The sequence below is a fragment of the Furipterus horrens genome, unplaced genomic scaffold (assembly GCF_987537825.1).
Source record: "Furipterus horrens unplaced genomic scaffold, mFurHor1.1.pri manual_scaffold_8, whole genome shotgun sequence".
NCBI lineage: Eukaryota > Metazoa > Chordata > Mammalia > Chiroptera > Furipteridae > Furipterus > Furipterus horrens.
In genome coordinates, this window is record NW_028327178.1 from 1,289,208 (window position 1) to 1,315,479 (window position 26,272).

Sequence of the window (26,272 nt, forward strand, 5' to 3'; positions counted from 1 at the left end):
GGCCTGCGCCTGTCACCACAGGCCAGCGCCGCCACTCACGGGCCACACCCCCCAACCCCTGAGTGCACTTGAGCTCCGTGTGCACCCGGCAGCTGGCGGCGGCTGGCCATCACCCTTCTCCACGGTGGCCAGAGCGTGCCCGGGCTCTGTGGGGGACAGCAGGGGGCCACACCACGACAGCCCAGCCCCGACGTCATGCATCGACATGGAGACAGGCCCGTCTGTGAGCACCGGGCCACCGCAGCCGGCCCAGGCCCCACACGGGCTCCCCGCTCCCGCATCCGCTGGCCCGCACGCAGGAAAGGGGCTGCCCCGGCCCCCGCGGACAGGGCGCAGCGCTGACCCCTCGGGGCCCGAGTGCCGGCCACTTGGGGACACGGGGACCGACCACTCAGGGACACGCCGCGGCGACCGCCGGGGCACGCGGGGCCTCACCTGTGTAGCTGTGCGCCCGCTTCATGTGCAGCTTCATGTTGCTCTTCTGCGTGAAGCCCATGACGCAGTAGAGGCACTTGTAGGGCCGCTCGCCCGTGTGCTTCTTCATGTGCACCTGCAGCGCGCTCTTCTGGTTGAAGGCCTTCTCGCAGAGCGCGCAGCGGAAGGGCCGCTCCCCTGCAGGCAGACCCGGCGTCAAGGGTGCAGTGCGGGTGCGGCCGGCAGGAATGGGGCTCCCAGGGGCCACGCTGGGCCCCTCCCCCGCCCCCCGCCCCCCTGCAGTGACAAGGCCGGCGGCCGGCGCTGAGGGTCCCAAGGGCTCGGAAGGGAGAGGAGCGGGCGGCTCGCTCAGCGCACTCCTGATCCGCCGGGCCGCGGAGCGGGGGCCTCCGGGACCCGAGACCCGCGTCAGAGCCGGCCCCGCACGGCCTCTGCTGCACCGGGGAGAGAAGGGGACAGGCCCCAGGACCCCCACCCCCACCCCCGGCAGCAGGGCAGCCTGCAGAGGCTGAGGGCGGGAGACAGGGGTCCCTGGGATGGGCCCCCCCGCCCCCCCAACAGGGAGAGGGTGGGGCTGAGGGCGAGGCCGCTGGTGCCACAAGGGAGGGGCCGACCCGTCCAGTGACGGGGGGACACCAGCAGGGGGCGAGGCGCTCACCGGTGTGGATGCGGCTGTGGCGCTCCAGCTGGCTGGGCTTGGCGAAGGCCTTCTCGCAGGCGTCGCACTGGAAGACCCGCGGCTTCTGCGAGCTCAGGGAGGGGCCCGCCTGGTGGGTCTGCATGTGCTCCTGCGGGAGACCACGCGGGGCTGAGGGGCGGCCGCGGGGCGCTGCCCACTCGACAAGGGGGAAGAGCGGGGGCCACGGGGCGGTGGGGCCGGGCCTGAGGCCCATGGGGGAGGCCCGGGCCGCGTTTCTGGGCCCGTCCCAGGCCTCTGGCCGTTGACCACACGGCCAGTGACAGGAGGGCCGGCCGGGCACCCTGCAGGCCGACCCGCCACTGAGGTCTGCGCTTCTCTCACAGTGAGACCAGGGCTGTGGGCGTCGGGGGCCGAGCCCCACCCCCACCCTGTCCCATCAGTGGGCGCCGTGCTCCTGGCTGCTGCCGCTGCCGGTCCCCGGGCCGCGGTCACGTGGGCCAGTCTGCGCTCACCCAGCCCCCAGCCTGGGCTCTGGAGGGGGCAGCGTCTGCGTGAAGCACCCGGATGTCTGCACAGGAGAGGGGTCCCGTCCCGTCCGCCTTGCTCGTCTCGTCACTCAACCCGGCCATTCACGCCAGTTCAGGACGCAGGCAGGCTCCCCGTGCGCTGCGCCTTCCGGTCCAATTCTACCGCGTTTCTCCCCTGCCTCCCGCTGTCCCTGCCTCGGCCACCGGGAGCGGGCCCCTGGGTCCCTTTGGAATGAACCTGTCACTGTGAGCACTTCCTTTTCTGGTAAAACGCATCACAGGTGTTTACGTCACCAGTTTCTGAAGGCCAGCAACAGAGGGACCTCTGGGCACTAAACAGCCAGGTCGGTCTTTCCGACGGAGTGACGCCACGTCAGAGTGCTGATGGAAGCGCTGCACCGCAAACGCAGTGACACGTGTCACCTAAAATGCCTCAGGGAACTTTCCAACCGCTTCACTCGATTCCTCTTTAAGAGGCTTTGTTCTCTGTTCTATTCAACGTCACGGGGTTCTCTGCACCGAGCTAAGCACGCCTGGCCCCTGAGCAAGACGTTACGTTCCTCGAAGAGCCCTGCGAGGCGAGTGCTGACGCTGTCACTTGAGAGTCCGGAAGCTGCAGACGTTGCTCAGTGACCAGCGTCCCGGGGGCTGCGCGGCTGGGCCAGACCCGAGGGCGGGCCAGCTCGCTGGCTGGTCCTCAGCCAGGAGCGGCCGCTCCAAGCTCACCGCCGCGGCCCTCGGCAGGAAGAGCTCGTTCTGCTCTGGGCAGGTCCCAGAACCGGGAGCCCCCCTCTCAGGCCGCTGCCGCGGGGCTGCTGACCCCGAACACAGGGCAAGGGCAGCACAGGCCTGGGGCTCCCTGAGCAGGGCGCCGGCGAGGCTGAGAGGGGAGCGTGGGGCCACCACGCCCATCACAGACGTGGCCTGGAAACCCCTCCCTGAGCTCGTCCCGTCTCGTCTCCGCCCCGTGCACGTCCCACGTGACGTCACTTCCGTCGCCCTGGGCCCTCAGGTCACGTCCAGGTGCTTGTGGCTACAAACGCTGCTGCCATGAAGGGCCCGGGGCAGGTTCAGGGCCGACTCCCAGGCGGGTGCTGGTCGGGGGCCTCCCGGGTCCCCAGCCCGGGGCTCACGGGGCGCAGCTTCGCCAGCACGCAGGGCACCTCCCGTCTCCCGCAGCCCGCTCCTTACCGCCTGCCACCTGAGGGTGCCGGGTGTCCTTTCCCTTGGGCATCAGACACTGGCTCCTCTGTGACTCAGCACCCCGGAAACACACCTGCCCGCCCGGCCCGCTTCCCCAGGCCCACGGAGGGGCAGTCCCTGGGGGGCACGCACCTTGAGGTGGGTGGCCCGCTTGAAGGCCTTGCTGCAGGCAGGGCAGACGTGGATGCGCTCACGGCCGTGCGTGTCCCTGCTGTGCTGCTGCAGCAGCGTGGACGAGGCGAAGCTGCGGCCACACTGCGTGCACGGGTGCAGCCGGCCCTCCTTCTCGGGTGGGCTTCCCTGGGCCAGGTGGGCGGCGACGTCGGTCACCTGGGGCGGGTGGGAAGGCAGGCTTTACTCCCGGGGCAGCTGGCCGCAGGTCCACAGTCCCCTCAGGCAGGGTCAGCAGGTCTCGGTGCCCAGGCACACCTGCCACTCAGGACGCCCTTCACGGGCGACACCCGGTTGCCCGCCTGCCGCCCACTGGGGCCTGTCCCCCACCTCCGAGCCAGGGCCCGCCTGCCGGGTGGGGGCAGCTCCACGACGGGGACAGGCCAGGACCCGGGGGAGCCGTCTGCGCAGGCGCTGCTTCTGCGCCCACGAGGGACGCGGCGAGGAGGCGCTGCGGCTCCGGTGGGAGGGGGCGCCCCACACCCGCAGCATAAAGCGCGTTTGGCTTCTGACCCGATGCAAGGGTTCTCCCCAAACTCTGGGTCACGGCCCTCAGTGCGCGTCCTGATCACTCGACGGGTCCCCTGCGTCAGCACCTCAGGCAGGGGACCTTCCGGCCCAGCGTTTGTGGACGGGCTCAGTTTTGCAGGTGGAAGCCCATGTGGAAGGGAAGGATAATAGTCACAGAGAAGGCGGGTGGGACCCGTCACCGGGCTCACTGTTCGCAGCTCGCCGGCGTGTCTCGCTGGAACAGGCAGCAACGGGGGAAATGGGCAGAAACACACCGAACAGCAGCCAGGGATTTCTGCTGGGCGCTCTGACAGCGGTGGGGACCGCAGTGACGAGGACTGAGGTGGCGGCGGCCGGGCGAGCGGAGGCAGAGCCGCCACATCGCGTGTCTCGGGGTCACCACGTGACACTGTCAGGCGCGCCTGTCTACGTGTCTGCGCGTGCAGAGATAAGGAACAAGCATGTGTTCAGGACTCGGGACGAGATATGTCTTGGGCATCAAAAGCAGTCTGAAAGCCACCGCCGTGAGGGACGCTGCAGCTGCTGACCCAGGAGGCCGGGACGCGGACGGGGCGCGCCAACCGCCTCGGATCCGTGGCCCGCGCCCACGGGGGTCGGTGCACAGTCACTTCTGAGCCAGCACCTCCCGTGAGCAGGGAGCACACGCCGGAGCGTGAGCTGCACGGTGAGAACCTCGCGTGTGTCTGAGTCCTGTGCCCTCTGAGTCCGTCCCTGAGTCCGTCCCTGTGACCGACGTAACCCTTCTGCCGACTGAAGCTCAGCGAGACCAGGGAAACCCTGGCACTGGCTGTGACCACTCTTTCCAGAAAAGCCCCCACCCCCTGAAAAGCCTGTTTGCTAGAACTGCTCAGGCGTCACGCTTGCTGAGTGCCTCCCCCACTCGGGTTCTCTCTGACGTGTACCTCGGAAAGCTTTAGGAAAAGAGGGTTTAGGTTCTTCTGTGTTTAGAACTATCACTCACTAAATGTATTGGTCTCCCCAAAACATGCATTTCCAGAAGACCAAACGACAAAATGTCACACACACGCACACATATGTGTACATGAGAAGTGTAACAACTCAAAGATCAGCAAAGGGGTTTCAACGAAACCTACGAAAAGGGCAAAAGGCGAGGAAACTGCCCTGCGAGGTCCGGCCAGGAGCAGGTCCCAGCCGACACCAGTCACCTGAAAGCCAGCCCCGCCCCCCACGGACTCCCTGCGTGGCACACGCGTCTCGGGGGGAGCGCTCTCCGGTATCAGCCAGGCGCACGTGGGGTTCGGACCCCCAGGCACACACACTGCGCAGCCCACACCCGCGCCCCACGCATGCCTGTACCTGGTAGGAGATCTCTTCGCAGGCGGCAGACGCCGGCTGTGCGGTGTGGCTCACGAGGATGACCTGCGGGGGGCCGGCTCCTCCGGCACCCGAGAGCGCGGGGTCGGCAAGCAAGGCTGGGAACTGCTGGCCCTGCAAAGGGGACCCCAGCTCAGGCGTCATCACGGGACAGACCCAGCGCCCGCGCAGAAGCCAGGCAACAGGGTCGTCGCTTTGGAAAACGAGGGGCGGGCCCTCAGAAGCCAGTCCAAGGTGGCTCGGGACTCGGCAGCTCTGCCCGAGGTGCCCAGCCCCTAATGAGGACCCACGTCCCCTTGGCTCCTGTGCGCAAGTCCCCAGCAGCACTCCTCCCGCGGCCACAGAGTGGGGACGGCCCCCGGCAGCCTGCACGGAGCGGAGTGAGTGTGAGACACGCCACAACTGGACGACCTCGGACGCAGCGAGCTCAGTGAGGGAGGCCGGCCCAGACGCCAGGGGCAGCCGAGGGCCCTCACTGGCTCACGGGGAGCACGCTCCCAGCCCGAAGCCGCCAGCCGAGGCTCAGCGCAGGCAGGGGCAGCGAGCGGACGCGGCGCCGTGAGGCAGGACGGACGGCTGCGGGCGGGCGGGAGGGGCAGTGAGGGCCCCTCGAAATGAAGGTGAACTCAAACCCTGAGTCACGTGATTTCCTCGCACGGCACGGGTGCTGCCAGCGCGAATACCAAGTATTCCTCATGCGAACGCCGACGGAGGCCTCCGGCCACTGAAGGCACGTGGGCACGCGCGTCTGGTCCGCATCGCTCCCTGAACCCATTTCTTTGCTGTCTCGCTCCCCCAGCGCACAGGCCGCGGGGAGCAGAGCCCCAGCTCCGGCTGCATCGGGGCTTCACCACCGTGACCAGCCCACGTGGGAACCTGGCCGTCCTCACAACGGCGGGCTGTAATTAACTGGGACCTGTCCAGTTAACCCACCAGGTTTACAGGGTCTGGACTCCACGCCTCCCAGGACACAGCGCCTCCCCGGGTGGCGGCTCGCACCCTCGGGAAGCTCATTTGCAGAGCAGGACGCCGCGCACACGGTCCACCCGCGGGCACTGCCGCGGCCGTCCCGCCTGCCGTCAGAGCCCACGCTGCACAGCCGCACGTGGGCTCCCCTCTGCCGCCACCGCACGGTGCACGCGGACGAGAGGGCGAGAAGGTGCGAAAGGGCTGTCACTGACAAGTTCAATGGGGGCCCCCTTGCATAGCTGTTTTAAAAATTATTTTTTTGCACTTTCTGAATTTTCTTATTTTCCCCTTCTGTATTTAACATATTACATGTTACTTTTATAATCAGAAAAAACACTTCCAGTTTCAAAAAAAAACCTTCAGAAGACGTACTTTAGGAAGACCCCGTTAATGGGCTCCCAGAGCCCGTGACGGGACCAGCGTGCACCCACCTGAGATGCGATGTTGAGTGTGACAGTGTCCAGTCCTCCCGAGAGCAGGCCCTGCGTGTCAGCCAGGGTCAGGGTGACGCTGGCCTCGGCCCCCATGCCGGACGAAGACACGACCAGGTTCTGCGCAGAGATGGCCGGCGGGGAGGCCGGGGCCGTGGAGGAGAGGCTGCCGGCCACCGTGCCGAGTTCTGTGAAGAGGCCAGACACGCACATCAGTGGGGCGGCCGGGGCTGTGGGGAGGACAGCTCTCCCGAGGAGCCGTCACCGTCCGAGTCCTGAGCTGCGTCGTCACACCAACCACAGGCTCTCTGACTCCCCCTGCAGGGCAGCTCTGTAGTCTCTAGATGTCTTCACACACACACACGCTGCTTCTCACATGTAGCACAGAGAACAGAGTGGGCGAAGGAGGGTTTTCGGGCTCACAGCTACCCACGAGAGGAAACTCCAGCCACGACGTCCAGGGCCCAGCCCCTGTGGCACCAGAGACCAACCTGCAGAGCAGCGTCTGCGGTCCGCTGCGCAGCGCCCGGCCCCAGAGCGGGAGCGGACCATCCACCTGCTCGCGGTCCGGTCCCCCGCCCCCCGCCCCGTCCCCACTCGTGCTGAAGCAGGGCCGGCAGGTAAAGCTCCCGCAATCCGCGCGACACTCATTTCTCCTGCATAACTCCATTTTCTTTGGAAAGCACTACAGAACTTTTAAATATCTTCCCCTTTGAGCCAATGAGACGAGGAAGGCAGCCATCGGGACAGACGCGGGCAGAGAAAGGCCTTTTTCCTGGGGCTCAGAGAGCCGGCACCTCCTGGCGACGCGATGCACCAACCACTTCCCGGTGGCACCGGCAACAACCCCTGTTCTCAGTTTTCAGCTGCAGGCATAACACACACGTGTGCACACAGACAATGCACGCACACTGTGCCCACGCCCCGTCCTCCCGCTCACCCAGCGAACGGGACCCGCCCCGTGAGCCCCGCCGCGGTGCGTGCTAGTGACCCCGGGATGGTGGCCGATCACAGAGGAGTCGGCGTGAAGGACTGTCGGGTCGAGAATCCAGATCCCACGTTCGGGGACACAGCTGAGACCTTTATCGTGCGAACAACGCGGTCGAGAACCAAACTCTCTGAGAACCTAGACGTTCAAGAGCCGAGGTCTGACTGCGCGCCTCTGCTCCTTACAAGGCAGAACCTCCGACTGGGGGTAACCCTGACAGAGCCGTGCCCCCGAGCCCCGACCGTCGTGACGACACCGCCCGGGACAGCACAGGGCCCGCGTCCCGGGCCGGGGCGCCCTCCGTGGCTGCAGCGCCCGGGCGTACCTGCGGTGGCCAGCGCGGTGCCCGGGGCGAGGAGCTGGTCGTTGCTGATAGTCAGGGTGGCGCCTGCGGATGGGCTCCCGACGGCGGGCGCGGACAGCCTGATGGTCCCGTTGAGCTCGCCGCCCCCTCCGGAGCTGTGCTGCAGCAGGTCCTGCCCTGCACGGAGAGCGGCACTGTGAGAGCTGCAGCAGCACGGGGCCCGCCTCGGGGCACGTCGCCGTGCGCCCCACGTTCACAGGAACGCGAAAACGGGACCGTGAGGCTCATTTCCCCAACGAGAGCAGCTGCTGGCCCTTTTGAAGCCTTCACTGTCCTGCTGTAACGCAGCGAGCAGGCACTTAAACTGCACGCTTTGCTGAACAGAACTTGAACGGACTTGGAAACACTTCCAAGGGTGGTGGACGGCCAGGGGCCGCAAAGTGAGCTGAAACGGATCAGAGGGGCATCACCTCCTGTACCGGGCGCCCAGGGGTGGCCCTGCCAGAGCCCCAGCGTGCCCCACGGGTGCCGGCCACAGCCCTCTGCCTGCTCACCGCAGCCTCTCAGCGACTGGGACATGCAGACGACCCGAGAGCACAGACTCAGGTGAACGCGGGAGTCACGCGTGCTGGCATTTCACTGGCGACAACGCCAAACGCTTTCGAAATAACGGACAAAGGCAAGTGGCCTTTCAAACATTCTGTGGAGCTGGGCATGAGGCAGACAGCTGACGAAACCGGGAGGAGAAGGTGTCGGAGAGAACAGGCGGCCATGTCCCAACTGCGGGCATCGTCGGCGCGCGGGCAGGCCGGGAGCTGCACGCCGCAGTGTGAGCAGGGCAACGAGGGGCGTGCAGCCCTCCTGGGCAGTCACTGCCCCCTAAGATCTGGGCCTCCCCCCGGGCACCCTGCTTCACACAGTTCTGTGAGCAACTGGCCTGAAAACACGAGACCGCAGACCGTCGCTGCCCGCGGGCGAGATGGTCTGGAGAGGCGAGGGTGGGCCCCGCCTCCACCCGAGCGACCCACGAATGGCTCACAGTCCGGGCCACGTAACCCAGGGACGGCTGCGTGCCGCTGGCCAGAGCGCCTGGGGAGGGGAACAGCCTGACTGCGGGCCTGTGTGAGCTTGGGGACGGGCGCGCAGGGTCCTCTGGCCAATTCCACGTGCCCTGCGCTGCCAGAGGGGACTCTGACCTGGCTCCTCCCTTCCCAGGGTTTGAGCAGAGTCCACGTTTTCATGCACAATCCAGGCAGGACCTGGGAAGACGGGGCGCGTGGGCCCCCTACACTCCTGCACAACCCACAGGCCACCCTGGCTGCACCCCTGTCGCTGGACAGAGCGAGGGTGCGATGCTGAAGCTGCGGTCTGTGCTCCTTGCTCAACAAAAGTATGTGAGGAAAGTCACGGACTCAAACGGGGAGCAACTGTCCGTTTAACCTCCGCTACCAGACCTGGGCAGGGACACCGTTTTCACTGAGCCCCAGCTGGCTGTATGCAGGGCGGGCTGCGCAGAAAACAAGGGAAACGAGATAGACCGGAGCAGCGGGCGAGAGCACACTCAGCACAGGCAGGGACTGACCCGAGATGGTGAGGGTGATCTCCTGCGGGGACCCCGCGGCCGACGCGGCGGGCCCCGCGGCCTGCGCCAAGACCTGGCTGAGGCTCGAGTTGTTGATGGTCAGGGTGATCTCGTGGGGGCCGCTGGCGGTGGACACCAAGCCTTGCGACGGCATCGCCTGGGCCAGCTCTTGAGTCCCTGGTCACCGTTACAGAACAAGACAAAGCTGGGCTAAGAACACACTGTTCTCTTTTTTCTATTAAACACATTTTTGTAAAACTTATTTTAAAGAGAGATTGGAAGTGAAATCAGTCCCCTGCAGTTCCCCCAGCTACAAAGATAAGAAAGCCTTAAGCACGAGGCAGGCAACGGGAGGAACTGCTCCCGTGAGGGCTGTGATCTACGTGCGAGAACTGAGGCACCGCCGCTGTGCGCGAGGGTCACCCGGAGAAGAAACGACGCCCCAGTGCCCCAAACTAAACCCGCGGTTCCGCGCGGAAGCCGGCCCTCCGCTGGCCGAGGCCCGAGTGGCCCTTACCGCCGCTGCTGGCGGTCAGCACGGAGTCCTGCTCTGACAGCGGGCCGATGGTCAGGTTGGCGGAGGTCACCGCGGGCTGCAAGGACAGGCCTGAGAGGGGCTGGATGACGACGCTGGCCGGCACGGGGCTGTCCGCGGCCTGCAGGGAGCCGCCGTGCGGGGCCGCGCCCGGCTCCCCCGTCAGCGGCTGGGCCAGCAGGCTGGGGTGCTGCAAGGTTTGCTGCAGAACGCTGGGGTCGATCTGAAAGCAGCACAGAGACCGCGATGGGCCTCACGCTCGGTGCGGCTCAGACCCCCCGGGCGGCGGGGACCACGCCGGGGCCGCACCTGCAGCGTGATGTTGTTGATGCCGGCAGCGTCGATGCCGGAAATCTGCACGTTGGGCCCGACCACGTTGGCCGCCAGCTGCAGCTGGATGCCCTCCAGGGCGGCCAGGCTCCCGTCGCTCAGGGACACCGTCCAGTCCCCGCCGGCTGCTGGAGCAAGACAGGGGTGCAGGGACATCAGGGAAGGCTCTTAGGCAGAAGAAACTCGTTTTCATACAGGGCTTTAGACACACGCGGGTTTTACACATGCGCAGCAACCGTGACCTGGTTAACGAGGACTAACGGGCACGCTGCACCGTGCACGGACCTCACGGACCTGCCGGTGAGACGGACAGCCGCTGTGCCCACCAGGGCCCGCGGCTCAGGGGGGCCGCGCCGAGGAGCCCGAGACTAACCAGCAAGGCCTGCGCTCTGCCAGGCCGGGGTCCCGCCCGGGTCCCAGCCCAGGAAGACGGCCGGGCCCCCCCACCCCCGCACGCCGGTCTGCCCACGCCGCCGGGCGGGCGTACCTGACACGGAGCCGGGGAGGACGGCCTGGCTCACGAGCCCGGGCTGCAGCAGGCTGGGGTCCAACTGGCCGGCCAGCACCGAGCTGTTCATGATCAGCACGCTGGGGTCGGCGGGGGCCGGGCTCAGCAGGCCGGCGGGAGGCAGAGCCTCGGTCGGGCTGCGCGCCGTCGCCAGCTTCCGGGCCTTGCGGGGGTCGGGCTTGTAGTGGCCCTGCATGTGCGTCTTCCTGCGGCCGGACGTGCGGAAGCGCAGCTCGCAGTGAGGGCACTTGAAGGGCTTGGCGCCCGTGTGCAGGCGCATGTGCACCTTCAGGCTCCCCTTGGTGGAGAAGGCGTTGCTGCAGACGTGGCAGCTGAAGAGCTTCTGACCTGCGGGGGGCCGGGCGTCAGCACCCCGTCTCCGCCCTGCAGGCCGTGGGACGCTCAGGGGCAGCCGCTGCTGACTCGGCCGCGGGCACGCTGACACCTCAGCTCCAAGCTCTTCCCTGCGGAGGGGGCGCCCGGGAGCCAGCAGAGGCAGAAGTCCCCGGGAGCGTGAGCCCTGGGCTCGCAGAGCTGGTGCTGCCACTGCGCGCCCGGCACCGGGACGCGGCCCCTCCCCGCACGCAGGACGTCCTCGAGGCCACACAGGCACTCCTGAGGGCCCCAGGGTGCCCTGGAGCGACTGGGAGCAGAAGGATCCCGGTCTCACTTCCCCCCACGGCTCCCCAACCAACGCTGACTTTTCCCAGAGACAGGCTGGCGGGATGCAGACCAGGGAGAGCGAGGCCCCGGCCTTTGTCTCAGGGACCCCGCTTTCTCTCCCAAGTGCGCAGGAGCCGACAGTGAGCCCCTGGAGGTGCGGCCACCCGAGCCCTGTGCGGTCAGCGCCAGGGCAGACCCGAGGACGCCCGGGCAGGGGGCGGGTCCCTGGCCCTCAGCCGGCCACAGTGCCACCCGGGACGGACGCTGCACCCTCGCCACCAACAGGAAAACTGCCCACGGGAGAGCCCTGCTGGGTCACATCTGCTGACTTAGTTCCAAACAGTGACCCACAGTAAGAGAATCATAGAGCTTCATGCAAATGCATGAAACTCCACTGTGCTCTTCGGGTTAGTTCTGCTTACAACCAAAACGAGGACAATAAATTAGCTTGACAGTCGCCATTCTCTGAATCAGAGTAACAACACCGGTACCCACTGGGAGTGACTTAACTCCCCACTTGCCACGTGCGGGCCAGAGGCTCTGACGGGTGGCTGGACGTGGTGTCCAGGGTCCACGCCGGGTGCAGGGCGGAGCCTTCCGCACTAACAGCTCATGCACACAGCAGGACCGGGATGCAAAGGCGTGGCCGTTCAATGAGGACAATTAACCTTCGGTCCATCAGTTGCATGGCGAAGAGAAAGAGGCTGTGGGAACTGCCCGGAACCGTTTCCTTAACCCGGCTTTCCCCCACGGGAAAACAATCACTCCCCTACAACCACGGTCAGGCTGGCTAAACGCCAGTGTTTACAAAACCTCAACAAACCCAATCCCTTTGGCCTCAAGGAGACTGAGAGACCATCTTTCTAACAAGGTCACGTATGCCTGAATGAGAACTCGAGACAAGCTACCCCTAGAAATCTGGGGCCTGGTCCCTCCCTTTCCCGACGTGAGCCATGAAGAACCCTTTGACCCCCATTCCCTAGTTTCTATTTCACGCCCTCTGTAATTCTGAGAGTGTTTACGGTGCTGATCGCACGGTGGCCCAGCTCTCACCTGTGTGCGTCTTCACGTGGCAATCCAGAGTGGACTTCACAGTGAAGCTCTTCCCACACTCGTCACACCTGTAAGGCTTCTCGCCCGTGTGGATCCGCACGTGCCTGCCAGGAAGTGTGTGTAAATCAGCGCTCCTGCTCCTCGTGGGTCACGCGTTTACAACACCTTCGTGACTTTAAGTTCACGACTGTCCACACAAACGCAAGTTGTGTGTACTGAATAAATCTGACCAAACAAAACCTTTCAGCTTCACCCTCTACATAAAGCTCCACAAACAAACCCCAAAAACATAAAATCCGCAAGGCTGATGAAAACGGGGCTTGCTGTCTCCAAAACCAAAGCATCCCCGCGAATCACGAGACGGGAACTGTCACAGCAGGGCCACGGGCAACGCAGGCGCGGCCGGGGCGGGAAGGAGCGCACATGGCTGAAGCCGTGCGCAGGGCTGCTGCCCGGTCTCAGCATTTACAAAGAGCAAACGACATCAGTCAGCATGACGGTGCCCCCGGGCCGGCCGCTGGCCTGGGAGCTGGCACTGGCCGAGCACTGTGCGCAGGACCCTCACGCCCAGGGCGGGGCAGGTGTGCAGGGGCCGCCCAGAGCCATCTCCCAGACCCAGCGCCACGCAAGTTCACTGCAACCAGGACTTCAGAACTTGGCCAGCGCATGTGGACGTTCAGATGAGCACTGACAGCGGTCAGCCCTGGGGGGCACGCGACCTTCGCACGCAGCCCCAGGGCTGGCTTCCGTCTGCTTTGCCTCACTCACCTGGACCTTGGCCTGGAATGTAAAGGGAGGGGGAGGGGCCTTAAGGGGTCATCATGTGGGGCGGAAACTAGAGGGTGAGCCCAGCTGTGCTTGGGCGTGACGGCCACCTGCCCCGTCACCTGGATGCAGAGGTCACAACGGTGCGGCCAACCTCGCAGGGCTGGCCCTCCTTCCTCCCGTCCACACAGGCCACTCAGCCTGGCCGGTGCCTAGAGGCCACCACGTGGGTGACGCAGGCAGCCCACCCGGGACAGCCTTCTCATCCGGGTGCTGCCGCGTCACTGCCAGGGACCCCGAGCCTCCGACCAGCCGCTCACACGCTCCCTGGGCCCCTGAGAGCACAGCGCCCGGGCCCGTCCTCACGCCTCGCTGACCTGCTCTCGCCTCACTCCCAAGCCTGGAGGCCAGGGTGGCCCCTCAGACGCCCGCTGGCCCGAGAGACGCTGCTGGGGCCCAGCAGTCCACTCCTCTGGGCTCTCAGAGGCCCACGCGCCCAACGCGCTTCCCTTCCCACCAGGCAGAGACCCGCGGGTGCAGCCCCGCCCCTGGGAGCAGGGCGGACCCAGCAGCCACCGGGCAGCTAACCAGCCGCTGCGCTGCCTGCCGCCGTGGGCGCCCTGTGGACGCGGTCGGGCAGGGAGCGGCTCCGTCCCAGTACCCACCCTGCATGACGAACCCTCGGCCTCTCCCCACAGTGCCCCCAGGTCCACAGCACCCCTGAGACATTTTAAGAGAAGGTGGCACTTCGGTCTCCTTTGTCACTCGTGCGTCCTCCTGGTGGCACTGGCCACCCCCCGCTGGACCCGCTCCTGTCATCGCTGTGACCGGCCAACCTGCCCCATGACGCCCTCCTGGTCTGGCTGCTGCCTGGGCTCCGTCCTCCTGCAGACCAGCAGGGTATGGGGCTGCTGGGCCCCCGCCGTGGTTGGCGCCCCCACAAAGTGTGGCCCCGGGTCCACCCCAATGAGTCATTAAACTTGTTATTTTTTTTAACGAAACCACAGCCCATGTAGAAATAAGCACCAGCAAATCTCTAGTTCACACTCAAAAAGAAGCTTCGAAACCTAAACCAGCCTGAAGCCTTAACTCAGGAAAGCACCCATCCCGGTGCCGGCCCCCAGCTCAGAAGGGCCTCCCCGAGGGCACTGACACTGGCCAGAGGGACAGAGCGGCACCCCGCCTGCGCCCCACACGCGCCCACCTGACAAGGTCGCTGGGCTTCTTGAAGCTCTTGGGGCAGTAGGAGCAGCAGTTGGGGAACCGCGGCTCGGCCTCCAGCTCGGCCTGCCGGTCCCTCATCTCGCTGACGCGGTCCTTCTCCGCGGCCGACTGCACCAGCACCTGCTCCGACACGGTGGCGCGCTCCCGCGGCTGGGTCTTGGCCAGCTGCGCCGTCTCCTCCTCCGTGAAGGTGATGACCTCGGGGCGCGCCTTTCTGCACGAGTTCCTTTCGGAGTTTTCTTCCTCTTCCTCCAGGCACATGTCTGCACCAAGCACAGGGAGAGGGTCTCATCCTCTGCAGATTTTAACAGACCAGCAAACCGACTGGTTGTGTGTGGTTCACGCTGGTAACTCGGAGCAGCAGGTGAGTGGCAGGGGCAGGTCTGGAGGGTTCCCGCCCGCCTCACGTCAGCAGGTTCGTGTGCCCAGTGCCACGGCCCCCGACCCAGGCTCAGGCCGACTACGCGGGACAGCGCGAGTGGCGAGCACGGGTCTCCCGAGGGCTGACGCGCTCTCTCAGCGCTCTGGCTGCCCCCGCGAGACCGGGTGTGGCTCCACGCCCTCCCACAGGGAAGGACAGAACACGGGAGGCACGGCATGCGTGCAGCGTCTGAGTGCGTGCAGCCCCGTGCTCGCCAGCAGCAGGCACGTCTGCGATAAGCGCCAGGGGAGGCGGGGTGGGCGGCCACGGGACGCGGCGCCACGGCAGACCCCTGTGGCGTGAACCGGAGACGGCCGCGGCCAGTGTGCGCCGCCCAGGAGGGGGCTGGGTCCTCGGCCTGCAGCTGTCAGGGAGGTGAGGACGCACTGCTGTCCTGATACGAACGTGAGTTTTATGGGAGGCCTGTGCCTTCACCCACTGCTGCCTGGGCACCCGGCTACCAAGCCTGAACCAGCCGGCGGACGGTACCTCCCGCGGCGGCGGCCTCTCCGGGCCCCGCCTGGTGCCGCCTCATGTGCTTCTTGCAGTGCACGGTGGTGCGGAAGCCCTGCTCGCAGAACGGGCACTTGTACGGCTTCAGGCTCAGGTGCGTCGCCACGTGCCGGGTGAGGCTGCCGTTGGTGGTGAACGACGCATTGCACACGCTGCAGCTGAACGCCTTCACGCCTGGGCGACAGGGCAAGGGGACAGACGCGTCCCGTTACAAGCCCCGAGAGCCCCTCTCTAACAGAGGCCAGCCCCCCACCTAAGCGGGCCATGTGTCTGGGGCTCTAGCGGTTCCCACCTCCACCCGCGCTCACGGTCCCATGTGAACGGCAGATGGGGCCTCGGGAGCGGCTTTATCTCCCGGCCGAGTCGGGACTTGGAAGGCACCCCACTGAGGACGAGGGCCCGAGCCAGGACGGCGCTTCCTTCCGGCCTCTGCCTTTCCGCCCCGGAGGGGCCGCCCCCGAGAGCTGTACCCAGCGCGCGGCCTCTCTGCCGCAGCCACTCCGCCCCGGGAGGGCCTTCCGGGGCAGCCACCCGCCGCCACTGTGACGGCCCCCATGCCCTGCTGTGAGCCAAGCAGCCCGCCCCCGATGCCAGAGCCTCGCATGGCGCCCACGCAGCACGGGCAGCGACATCACTATCGGGTTAAGTGTGCGGGTAGACATATTTAGGATACACTTAGCTGCGAGTCCTACAGCTGTGGATGGCACGTTTAACAACTCTTACAGCCGAATAAGGGTATAGACATCCTAACGGAAGTGGCGCGGGGTCAGAGCGCCCCTTTCTCAGTGAGCACGTGGCAAGAGGCTCGACACCACCAGCCACCGGGGAGACGCAAAGCGCACCCACAGGCAGACCCGATTCTCACTCCCAAGGACGGTCCTAGTAAAACCACAATAAGCACTGACAGAAAACGTGAACTCGAGACCGTCCTCCACTGCGGGTGGACGGGGAGCAGGGGTAGCCACCGCGGCCACAGACTGGGGAACGCTGAGGCTTCAGCCGCGTCGTCAGAGGACCCGGCGACCCCATTCCTGAGCAGAGGACTGACTCACGTCCACGCGAAAACGGACAGGCCGCTGTCCACGGCAGGACGCCTCCCACCGAGGACCCACCGTGGGGGCGCCTCCGTGCCCGCGGGGATACCGTGGGGCTGCAGCAAGGACAGACGCCCCGAGCACGCGCCCAGTGACAGCGACGGTGACCAAGGCCGCGCGCGCAGGACCCCACTTCCTGGCCCCGGCCCCCAGGCCGGCACTGCCTGGGACGGGAGGCCCTCCCCCAAACGGACAGGGGCGGGCGGCCGCGCGGGGCGACAGTGACCTGTGTGCGTCTTCTCGTGGGACTTGAGGACCCCGGAGGAGACGAAGCCGCGCCCGCAGAGCTTGCACTTGTAGGGCTTCTCCCCCGTGTGCGACCGCACGTGCTGCTTCAGGTGGCTCGACTTCTTGAAGCCCTTGTGGCAGTACTCGCACCTGCAAGGCAAGGCGGGCACAGGGCCCTGCAGGCGCCGCCTCGGACGGCCCGCCCCCCGCTGACCCGCCGCCCGGGACCGGGCTCTCCGCCAGGGAAGCCGCCGCCCGCGTGGCCTCGGTGCCAAAGCGCGCGGACGAGCCCCGTGGCGCATCTGACGCGCTGCAGAGCCGCCCCTCGGAGACAGGAGGAGGGGACCCGCGGCACGCTCCCTTCTTCCCGAGTCATGGGCCCCCTGCTCGGGAGCCAGAGGCGGCCCTGAGCCCGGGGCCCTCAGTTTGCAAAGTGCTGTCTAGACAGAGGCGGGGACAGAACGGCCACTCTGCTTCAGCCTGTGAGCGGCGGTACCGTGTCCCCTCAGCTGACACCGGATCCGTTAACTCACTTTAAGCGTGAAAATAATGATCCATTTCAAAATTTCCATTCATAGGTTATGAAACTAACAAAGAAGCTTCAGGAAGCCACTCCAGGCCACTCCTCCTCCACTGCCCGGCGTCAGTCTGGGCAGGAGGCCAGGGGAGCCTCTGTCTCAGGACCGGCAGGGACAGAGCTCACACGGCTCAGCGACCCGCCTCACCTCAAGGCTGGCTGGGTGGGTGGGTGGATGACGGATGGACGGGTGGGTGGGTGGGTGGGGTAAGGAGGGAGGAGGAATGAACAAATGAATGGAGTTTTCTAAACGTCTCTGAAATCACATTGTACCCGGCCCGCAGATTGTTTTATATAAACCACAGGAGGACCTCCGGGAAAAGGCACAATATAAATACAAGTTATTTCTGCGAACACAGCGACGGCTTCCAACGGCGACAGGAAGCGGCGGCCAAGGAGGCGGAATGCCCAGGCCAGAGACAGGCCGCTGCGCCCACCCCTTGGCCCTGCCACCCGTTAGCTGCAGGAGCGTCACAAGTCCCTCCTTCTGTCTTTGGAAAGGGGGTGCCAGTGGGCCCCACGTCCCAGACTCCCTGAGCGCGGCAGCGCCCGCGGCCGGTGTCTACCTGTAGGAGCGCCGGCTCTGGTCCTGGCTGTCCCCCAGGAAGGGGCGGCGTGGTGTCTGCAGGCCCAGCTCCTCTGGCGGCGGCTCTTGGATCAAAGGCGCCGTCTGAAACGCAGCAGAAGCACAGGGCAGGCTGCCTGAGTGTCTACGAATAAATACGAACCACCACCAACCACGGCAGCAACACTCACCAATGCGGGTTTAAGGGAGAAACTCCGAAGTGGGTCAGTGCAGGCATCAGGCCGGGTTCACAACGAAAGCCACTTAGGCCCATTTTATCAAGTGTGTACTTTTTTGCTACTAACTTACTTTAACACGAAGTTTAATGAAGCACGGAACAGAGCTTTCCGTGTTCTCTCACACATCTGACGAGAGACGCCCCTTTCGTCTGCTCTGCTCTTACTTATAGGGAACAGAAGGCCCACTTTCTGAAAATGTCGTCCCCTGGCTCGTCACGGAGCCACGTGGGGAGAGGAGCCCCCGCCAGCAGCGGCCTCCTGCCCACGCAGCGCAGGCCCGCAGGCCCCGGCCGCCGCTGGGAAGGCCCCCAGCAGGAGCTTTAATGAGGGAGTAGCTGTTTGGCTAGTCATTTCCAGAACTTACCGAAAATTTCCTAAAAATGGAAAACTCAAAACCAAAATCTAAATGTCGTCATATTGACTAAGATAAATTTTTTTAAGTGTGTATTTAAATGTTTATTTTGTTGTATTTTCAGAGGACGACCCACACGCATGGCCGGCTTTGTGACTGAGGCGACCCGACGCCTGCAGACGCCATCACACGGCTCCCTGCGGACCACCCCGTCTAACCGCAAGGCGAGGCTGTGCTGCAGTAGCGCAAGCTTGCTGTACAGCCCCCGTGTCGGAGGGAAAAGGAAAGCCCTCTGCGCTCCCACGGGAGGTCCCATGGAGGTGCGGGGACCTCAGCTGGGAAAGGCCAGCGCGCCCTCGTGGGCAGGCAGGCCTGAGTGAGGACAGTGAGGAGTCCGAGAGCGTGCCGGGCACTCACCGCGGCGACGGGCTCGGGGCCGGGGCCCGGCAGCAGGCCCTGCGCGTGGAAGCTCGGGGACAGGGCCTGTGCCTCCAGGGTGCTGGAGTCCTGCAGCTGCTGCGCCGGCGGGAGTGGCGCCGGCGGGCCGTAGGCATCTGTCACCGTGAAGCCTGCGGGAAAGCGGGGCGCGTGAGTTCTGCGGGAACGACGGAGGCTGCCCGGAGGCGGCAAAGACCCAGTTCTATGAACAACAGCGGCCCCAGCGGCCCCGTGGACCCAGCGCCCCCAGTCCCCACGGCCGGCTGACTAGCAGCAGCACGACGGTTGTTCGAGTTGCGTTCCAGAAAATGCGAGCGTGTCTCAGACAACGTGGGTGTACATGCGCAACCCACGCAGAAAGCTATGTGGTTTGACACCAGCCATTCGGGGGCCTTAGAAGAGACACCCGGGGGCGGGCATCTCTGTCCCGGCACTGACCTTGCGCCAAGCTGGCTGGCTCGAAGGGCTGCGGCGCAGCCGCCTGCTCCGCAAACTGGTCCATGGGCCCCGGGAGCGAGTGCTGCGGGGCCACAAACCTGTCTGAAGGCAAGGACGTGCAGAGAAGCAGTTACTTCTGAGCTCCCACTGGGGTCCTTCAGCCAGTTTTCACCCACCAGCCACCCCCCGTCCAGCAGATGCAGGCGGCAACCCCCAGGCACGCGCTGTGGTCAGGGCCTCACCTTCAGGTTCCAGGGTCACCTCACAGCTCACCCTAAAGCTCAGACACCCCTCCGCGAGGCTCTACACGCATCACACCCAACACCTACTGAAACCTCTCTGGACGTGCGCTGTGCCAGGCAGCAGAAGGACAGAAACTACAAAGGCCCCCTCGCAGACCAAACACACATTGGGACCTCCGCAGGACAGGCCTGCACAGACCGCAGCCCGAGCGGGGCCGTGGCCGTGGCGTGGGGCCCACTGCCCACAGGCACGCTGGCGCTTCGCAGCAAGGTGGGCGGTGGAGGAAGGACAGGGCGGCTCAGGAGCATGAGGTCCTTGCAGGCCAGGAACAAGCTGGGGGCAGACCTGCAGCAGCCTGGGCCCAGTGCCGCGGGAAAGCTGGGGCCTCAGGGCGGACCCTTCCCAGAAGCACAGCGCCCTCTCCCTGCTACGGGGCAGAGGCAGGCTGCGGGCAGGGCGTGGATGGAAGGTCCCGCTTCTGTAAGGCCCCGCGCACATCACACACCCTCACACACAGCACGCGCTGTGACCTTCGGGGACGGAGAAGCGGCGGGGCGGGGGGGCCTGGTCGTGACGCTCCCGACACCTGTACCTTCATCTGCCTCCAGGGGCTGCTCCGCCAGGGGCGGGCCCAGCCCCTCGTCCTCTGCGCCCACGGCGTGCTGCGGCCCCAGGTCGAGCATGGCCTCGGGAGGCGTGTCCACGGCGTCCGCGGGCGGCTGCAGCTCCGTGCCCTCCACCTCGCTGCGCGTCGGCGTGGACGGGCGCGCTCCCTGCTGGTGCTGCTGCAGCTGCTGGGCCAGCTCATAGCTGCGGAAACAGCCAGACGCACGTCAGCCGCCGGCAGCACCGTGCCTCACGCGCCACCTGAGGACGCGCTCCTGCTAAGGGGTAAGCGCACCCTTGAAGGACGCCGTCCCGCCCAACGGTTTCAGTCTGAGGTCGCAACGGCCACCCAGGGGGAAACTGAGCAGCATCACTGATTCTGGGAAACCGCCGCGCTGCCTCAGCGGGTCACAGGGACGCCGACGCAGCAAGGGCCGGGGTTTGGGGGGGTAGAGCACCCCAGGATTTTTACGTGAAAAAAAATCTAAAAGCTGCCCTGTGTTTCAAAGTAAAACTCCCCCCACTCAAGTTCTGCAGTAGTTTCAGAAAAAGAATTGTACGGAACGAGCCAGCGCCTCTCCAGGCTGATGTCACCGCTACAAACACCTTGGGGGACGGACTGGGGACCAAGTCCTACCACCTGCCGTCTCTCAGCCGGGCTGCGGGGACTGCCTCTGAGGCCCGCGGCCCCTCGGCTTTTCCGCAGGACCGTTCTCAGGTTAGGGTCACGTCTTCCCTGCACAAAACAGGCCACGGCGCTTCCGCCACGGTCAGCAACCCCTCAGGGGCTCAGTGACCACATCAGAGCACTCAGGCCCCACGCTCAGACCCCCACACACTGCCGCACGTCCAGAGCCTCGTCAACCCGCCGGCTCCAAAGTCCACTCTGCGTCCCCAACGCCACCCTCCACTCCATGGTCTCAGAAGCAGGTCCCTCTCAACGACTTCTCCGAGAACGGGGACAAGAGCGTAGTGAGGAATCGGGAGGATCTGGAGCCTGGCTGTCCCACAGGCCTCGGCGGGGGCTGCGTCCCAGGCCTGTCTCCTGTCTCTGTGCCACGCTTTTCCACGGCTTTTCTGCAGGAGCCTCTGTGACTGGTTCACAGTCTCCGTGCTGGGCACCCTCGCGCCCCCCTGCCCCGGGCAGGGTCCCGTGCCCACGCCCGCTGAGCAGCACCGGCTCTGTGGGGACACACGGCCAGTCTTCAGACCGTCACCTCAGCCCCGCAGCCGCCTCCCTTTGCCGCTGTGGCACCTGTCCCCAGCAGCCGACATGACCCTCCACCCAACAGAGGGGACCCAGCTGCAAACAGCTGAGCTGCTGCCCAGGAATCAGGCCACTGACCACTGAGTCCAGCCGCTGGGCCTTACGCTGGGCTCCCTGCTCCCACAGAGGGTGCGTCATGGAGGTCAGCTCTGCAAGGCGGGCGACGCCATGACAACTCCTGCTCCCAGCTCACCTGTTTTGCAGGTGGTGTCCGGCAGGTGGTAAACACTGTCTAAAAGCAAAAGTTCTAAGGACAGAAGGTTTAGTGTCCTGTGATGACGAGCCTCTAACTCTTACTCTTAAGGTCTCCTAGGACTGCCACCTCACCCAGGCTTCCCACAGCAAACAAAAGCCTGCGCCTTCGCAGAAGGCCCGCGGACCAAACTCCAGACACTGACGGAAGTGCACGTCTGCCGGGCTCGCTGGCCACGCGCACCGGGACGAGCGCCCGCTCAGCGAGGGAGACTGCACGTCCGGTCGAAGGTGGATCTGCGTGGGGGCTCACACGCACGCTCGTAAAGCAGCAGCCTAGACCAAGGACCGCCCACAGCTCTAGGGACGCAGCCGCACGTGCTGGGGTCCCAGGGCTAACACCTCCCTGACACCGTCCCTAGGCCCCTGAAACGGACGGAGTCCAGCACCGCAGCTGCTGCTGACGCGCTGTGTTAAAGGAGCTCACACAGCACTCGGCCCATCAGAGGCTGCTTCGGTGCTGCACTCAAAACCCACGCAGAAGCGAGGACGCCCGTGGTCTCAACAGCGGCTCAGACGCCGGCGAGGGCTTTGCGGCAGCCGCAGCCCCGGACGCACAGACAGCCGCGTCCCCAGCAGAGCCGCTGCCCCCGCCTACCGGTGGGTCTTCATGTGCTTCTTGCAGTTGAGGGCGGTCTTGAACGTCTTCTGGCAGTAGGGGCACATGTAGGGCCGTAGGTCGTTGTGTGTGCCCATGTGCCGCCGCAGGCTGCCGCCCGTGGTGAAGGCCCCGCTGCAGATGGGGCACTTGAAGGACTTGAGCCCCGAGTGCGTGCGCACGTGGGCCTTGAGCACGCCGGCCGACACGAAGCCGCGGCCGCACTGGGAGCACGTGAAGGGCTTCTCGCCGGTGTGGGACCTGGAGGGCAAGCGTCCCCGACACGTTAGTGCTTCGTCGCTCAGAACCCACCGCCACTTCGTTTTAAGACTTTATTTACATTCCGCGAGAGAGGAAGGGAGGGAGGACAAGAGGGAGAGAGACATCGATGTGTGGGAGCCGCACCGATCATCTGCCTCTCACGCACCCCAAACTGGGGACCCGGCCCACAGCCCAGGCCTGTGCCCTGACTGGGGATCGGACGGGAGACCTTTCGGTTCACAGGCCGGTGCTCAGTCCACTGAGCCGCGGCAGCCAGGGCTCATCGCTTCCTGAAACTGAACAGCAAAGACTCCGCTCTGCCCATCAACCAACCAGACCCGGGGCTCTGCGCACACGCGGTGATGGGCTTGAGGCTGCCGCGCTGGTCTGCATGAGCCCAACTGGACCCCAGGCTGCTCTGCGCTCTGTACTTCTTCCCCGATCCCTGTCCCTCGGGACTGAGTGTCTACTCCCCCCTCACTGTTGCTACCACCAAGAATTAACCTCAGCTCCGGCCAACACAGCTGGAACACTGATAAACCGCTAATTCTAGGGAAACCAACCGAGGGCTTCCAAGACATGTCCCAGAAATATCACAGGAGTGTAAGTAAAATTCAGTGGCAATTTCTGGGTAAAATACTTTAGTCAAGACAGTAAAGAATAAAATATAAATCAGCAACAAACATTTGGGGGTCAGATGTGACACCTAAAACCCCAGAAGCTCACACTGCCTCGCTGCTTCGTCGGCCGCGTCCCAGCGCGCAGCGCGAGCGGCCCGGCCTCACCTGATGTGCTGCTTCAGGTGGCAGGACTTCTTGTACGCACGGTGGCAGTAGTAACACTTGTACGGCCGGTCCGCCTCACTCACAAAACTGTTATTAAAGTAGCTTTGGAAAACCTGGTTTCTTGGAATGGGCTGAATAAGACCTACAAGAAGAAGAAAAGCAGGAATAATTCTCTCAGTGCCACTAACTACCAAAAGGCAGCTTTACTCAGAAGATGGAACGGGAGGAGTCCAAGCGCCGAATCCACGTGGCGGCCGAGCACGATTGGAACTGTGTGGGGAACGGGCCGCTGAGGAAACCGCGGGGACCTCACGACGCTCGTACAGAAGTTTCCCGACACAAACAACCCTCTGCAGTCACCGTGAGCTCCCGTGGTTCTAGATCCAATTTCTCACAGATATCTACACTTGCTTTGCAGATGAGCATTTGTTGGCATAAAACTGACAAGTATATCCAAAGTTAAGGTCATCAAGATTTAAATCCCTTATTTGTTCAGTATGAATAAGGTGCTATAATAAACTCAAAGGAGAAATGATCCTGACGTGATCTTTTATTCTGAAAAAGTCAGCATTTCACAGACATTTTACTAAAGGGACATTTGCAAATAGCGAAGTTACTGGTGTGACTACTAACTGACACAATTCAGGGTGGACGTGGCAGAGGGTTCCCGGGCTGACCGTGGAACACCATGTCGATGTGCCCTGGCTCCAGAGGGACGCACCCTCGAATCTCGGAGCACCGCAGGTGTGCAGGAGCGTCAGGGGGGCACCTGGGCCTCCCACGACAGGCCATGTCCCAGGGCCCCACGCCCCGTCCTCCTCCGCTGGGCCCTCACTGGTGCTGCGCTCCGGCCGGCCCGTGCGACAGCAGAGGCTCCCCGCCCCGGCTCTCCCAGCTGCGCGCATGGCAGTCTCTCCAGGGCGTACAGGGCCCGGCGTCCAGAACCATGGAGAACCGCCCTCCCTTCTCCTCAGGTCACCGCCGGTCCGAGGTCATGCTTACCCAAGGGCTCCTCCCCGTTCCCTCCCACTGTTCCCTCTCGCGCCCCAGAGAGGAAGGGACGCAGGCCGGGGCTCGAGAGCTGGTCAGAATTGCGTCGCTCAGGCACCAACTGCAGCCCACGGGCCTGCCTGTCTCTGGACGCTCCTGAACACCACGCTGACGCGGGTGTAACGGCGCAGCCCCGTGGGCTCCCCGCCCTCCCCCCGACAAGTCTCAGGACCCCGGAGCCGGTGGGGACCAGACACAGAGGCTCCCTGCAGGCAGCCCCGCCCCCACGAGGCCTTGAGCCCCGGCCAAGCCCGCTGCTCACAAGAGGAGCGGCACCCTCCTGTCCAGCCCACCCACAGTGCCCACGCACGCCATCTGCTGAAGGGACTACACGCGGCGCCTCCAAGGTGCTCCCAGGCGGTAGTTGTTTTTAAGGAAATTACTAACCTCAAAAAAATAGCAAAAATAAGTTTCAGTTAATTAATATGCAACTATTAATTAACGAAAGTAAACGTGTCCTCCAGGCTTCCTGTCATCCCCTCGACAGCACAAGAAGACGCGGCTTGCCCTCATTAGAGTGTCTGGGGGAAACCCACCCTAGCCTGACGGGCGCACTCACACGTGCGAACAGGACGAGGACGCAAGCGCTGCAAAACGACAACCCGGTGGCCAGCGTGATGGTCCCTGACAGAAACGGGGCGAACCAGCGCAGACAGATGTGCTAAAGGAAAGCGAGGTGAACGTGCAGACAGCAACGTGATGAAACCTACACAGACACCTGGGGACCGAGGGTTACGTTCCAAAGACCGGCTCGCTTCAGAGAAAAGAAGTCCCCAACACCGACACCGGGCAACACGCTGTCACCCAGACACACGCGCGCCAATAATCACACACAGAAACAGCGAGGTTTAAAATCAGACACACCCAAGTGTATACAGTTTGAAAAATCCGAAGCAGCTACAGATCAGAATACTATGATCACCGTGACTCCACTACTTTCCAAGGCTGCACGATGTTTTACTTAAAATTTAGTTCTTAAAGCGGAGAAAGGATGGAGTAAAACAGGCAGCACGTGCAGGGAAACAGAAGCCCGCCAGTGCAGTCAGCGCACAGCGCTCGGGGCCAGCCCAGACTGGGCGCGACGGCGCGGCGTGGGGACGGGGACGTCGGGCAGCGCTGCACGCCCCCGCGCACGGGCGACGGGCATGGACGCGGGCAGGGCGGAGCCTCTCTCAGCACCCGCCTGGCTGACTCAGCAGACCCAGGCCCCGGCGCCACCTCCAGCACCAGCAGGGGGACAGCCTCTTAGCAACGCGGGGACACGCGCTAGGACCCAGTGTTTACAGCTGTCGCTGCAGAGGCCTCTCGGGAAGGCTGTTCCCAAGTTCCCGGTGCAGCTGCAAAAAGCTTGGAAACTATCTGCCCCTGTAGTGCCACCCCGTCCAACAATGTTTCCTCAAGGGGCAGGTGACAGATTCCTTGGGACAGTATTCTTAATGCACGTGGACACTTTCCAAAGCGGCAGTCTCACTGTGAAACCTCATGTTTTATGGAACTCAACTGAACTGGCAGGCCTCCCCTCCTGATTCAGGCAAGCAACTGCAGCTAGGCTGCGCTAAAGGCCTCTCCGCCGAGCAGTCCTCGGGCCTGCCCCACAGGTGCTCACGGTCCCGTCTTCCCAGCACAGCCCCCGGAGCCAGGCGTCTGGAGCACAGACAGACACAACACGCACAGCAAGCACATTACACATGACAGTGAGCAGCTACGGCGTCACATGCTCCACAAGGGGAAGCCGCCTCTGCGCGTCCTCCCCTCCCCTCCCCTGACGGAAGGCCTGGGCATCCAGGAACCAGCGATCAGGACTGGCCCCGCCTCCCCCAGGACAAGGCCTGGGGAGCTGGGGTGTGCATCCCACTCAGCCGAGGATTTACAACCTTAGGTCAAGAAACCCGACGGGTTTTCACTCAATTCCTGGTAACCTGAGAAAACAGGTCATTGGAAGGCAACCTCCAAGCAGGAAGGGTAACTCCAGGGCCACTGGAGAGAGGCCCCTTTACCCTAACCTTGCGGGAACGGTGCAGCTCTGGGAACGGGCAGACCAGAGGAGGTGAAATGCACACGCCGTGGGACGGGACTGCCCGGCGCGAGCGCCCGGAACCAGACATGGGCACCGGATGGTCCTGCCTATCGGGGCGGCATCAACCTGTCGCT

General features: G+C 64.5%; 1 protein-coding gene across 1 annotated transcript in view; it reads right to left on the reverse strand.

Annotated features, from left to right (window-relative positions):
• ZNF236 (zinc finger protein 236) overlaps positions 1-26,272 on the reverse strand; it is a 60,010-nt gene that overhangs the window by 1,350 nt on the left and 32,388 nt on the right. The window contains exons 12-31 of the mRNA XM_090285379.1: positions 23,072-23,213; positions 22,026-22,286; positions 19,895-20,112; positions 19,060-19,161; positions 18,601-18,752; positions 17,594-17,697; positions 16,449-16,600; positions 15,105-15,302; positions 14,175-14,457; positions 12,206-12,309; positions 10,469-10,837; positions 9,961-10,106; positions 9,634-9,874; positions 9,117-9,293; positions 7,556-7,711; positions 6,243-6,430; positions 4,825-4,956; positions 2,938-3,135; positions 1,094-1,223; positions 436-612 (exon numbers count right to left, since the gene is read on the reverse strand). Coding sequence (XP_090141505.1) covers positions 436-612; positions 1,094-1,223; positions 2,938-3,135; positions 4,825-4,956; positions 6,243-6,430; positions 7,556-7,711; positions 9,117-9,293; positions 9,634-9,874; positions 9,961-10,106; positions 10,469-10,837; positions 12,206-12,309; positions 14,175-14,457; positions 15,105-15,302; positions 16,449-16,600; positions 17,594-17,697; positions 18,601-18,752; positions 19,060-19,161; positions 19,895-20,112; positions 22,026-22,286; positions 23,072-23,213 — 3,630 coding nt within the window. The remainder of the gene's footprint in view (positions 1-435; positions 613-1,093; positions 1,224-2,937; positions 3,136-4,824; positions 4,957-6,242; positions 6,431-7,555; positions 7,712-9,116; positions 9,294-9,633; positions 9,875-9,960; positions 10,107-10,468; positions 10,838-12,205; positions 12,310-14,174; positions 14,458-15,104; positions 15,303-16,448; positions 16,601-17,593; positions 17,698-18,600; positions 18,753-19,059; positions 19,162-19,894; positions 20,113-22,025; positions 22,287-23,071; positions 23,214-26,272) is intronic.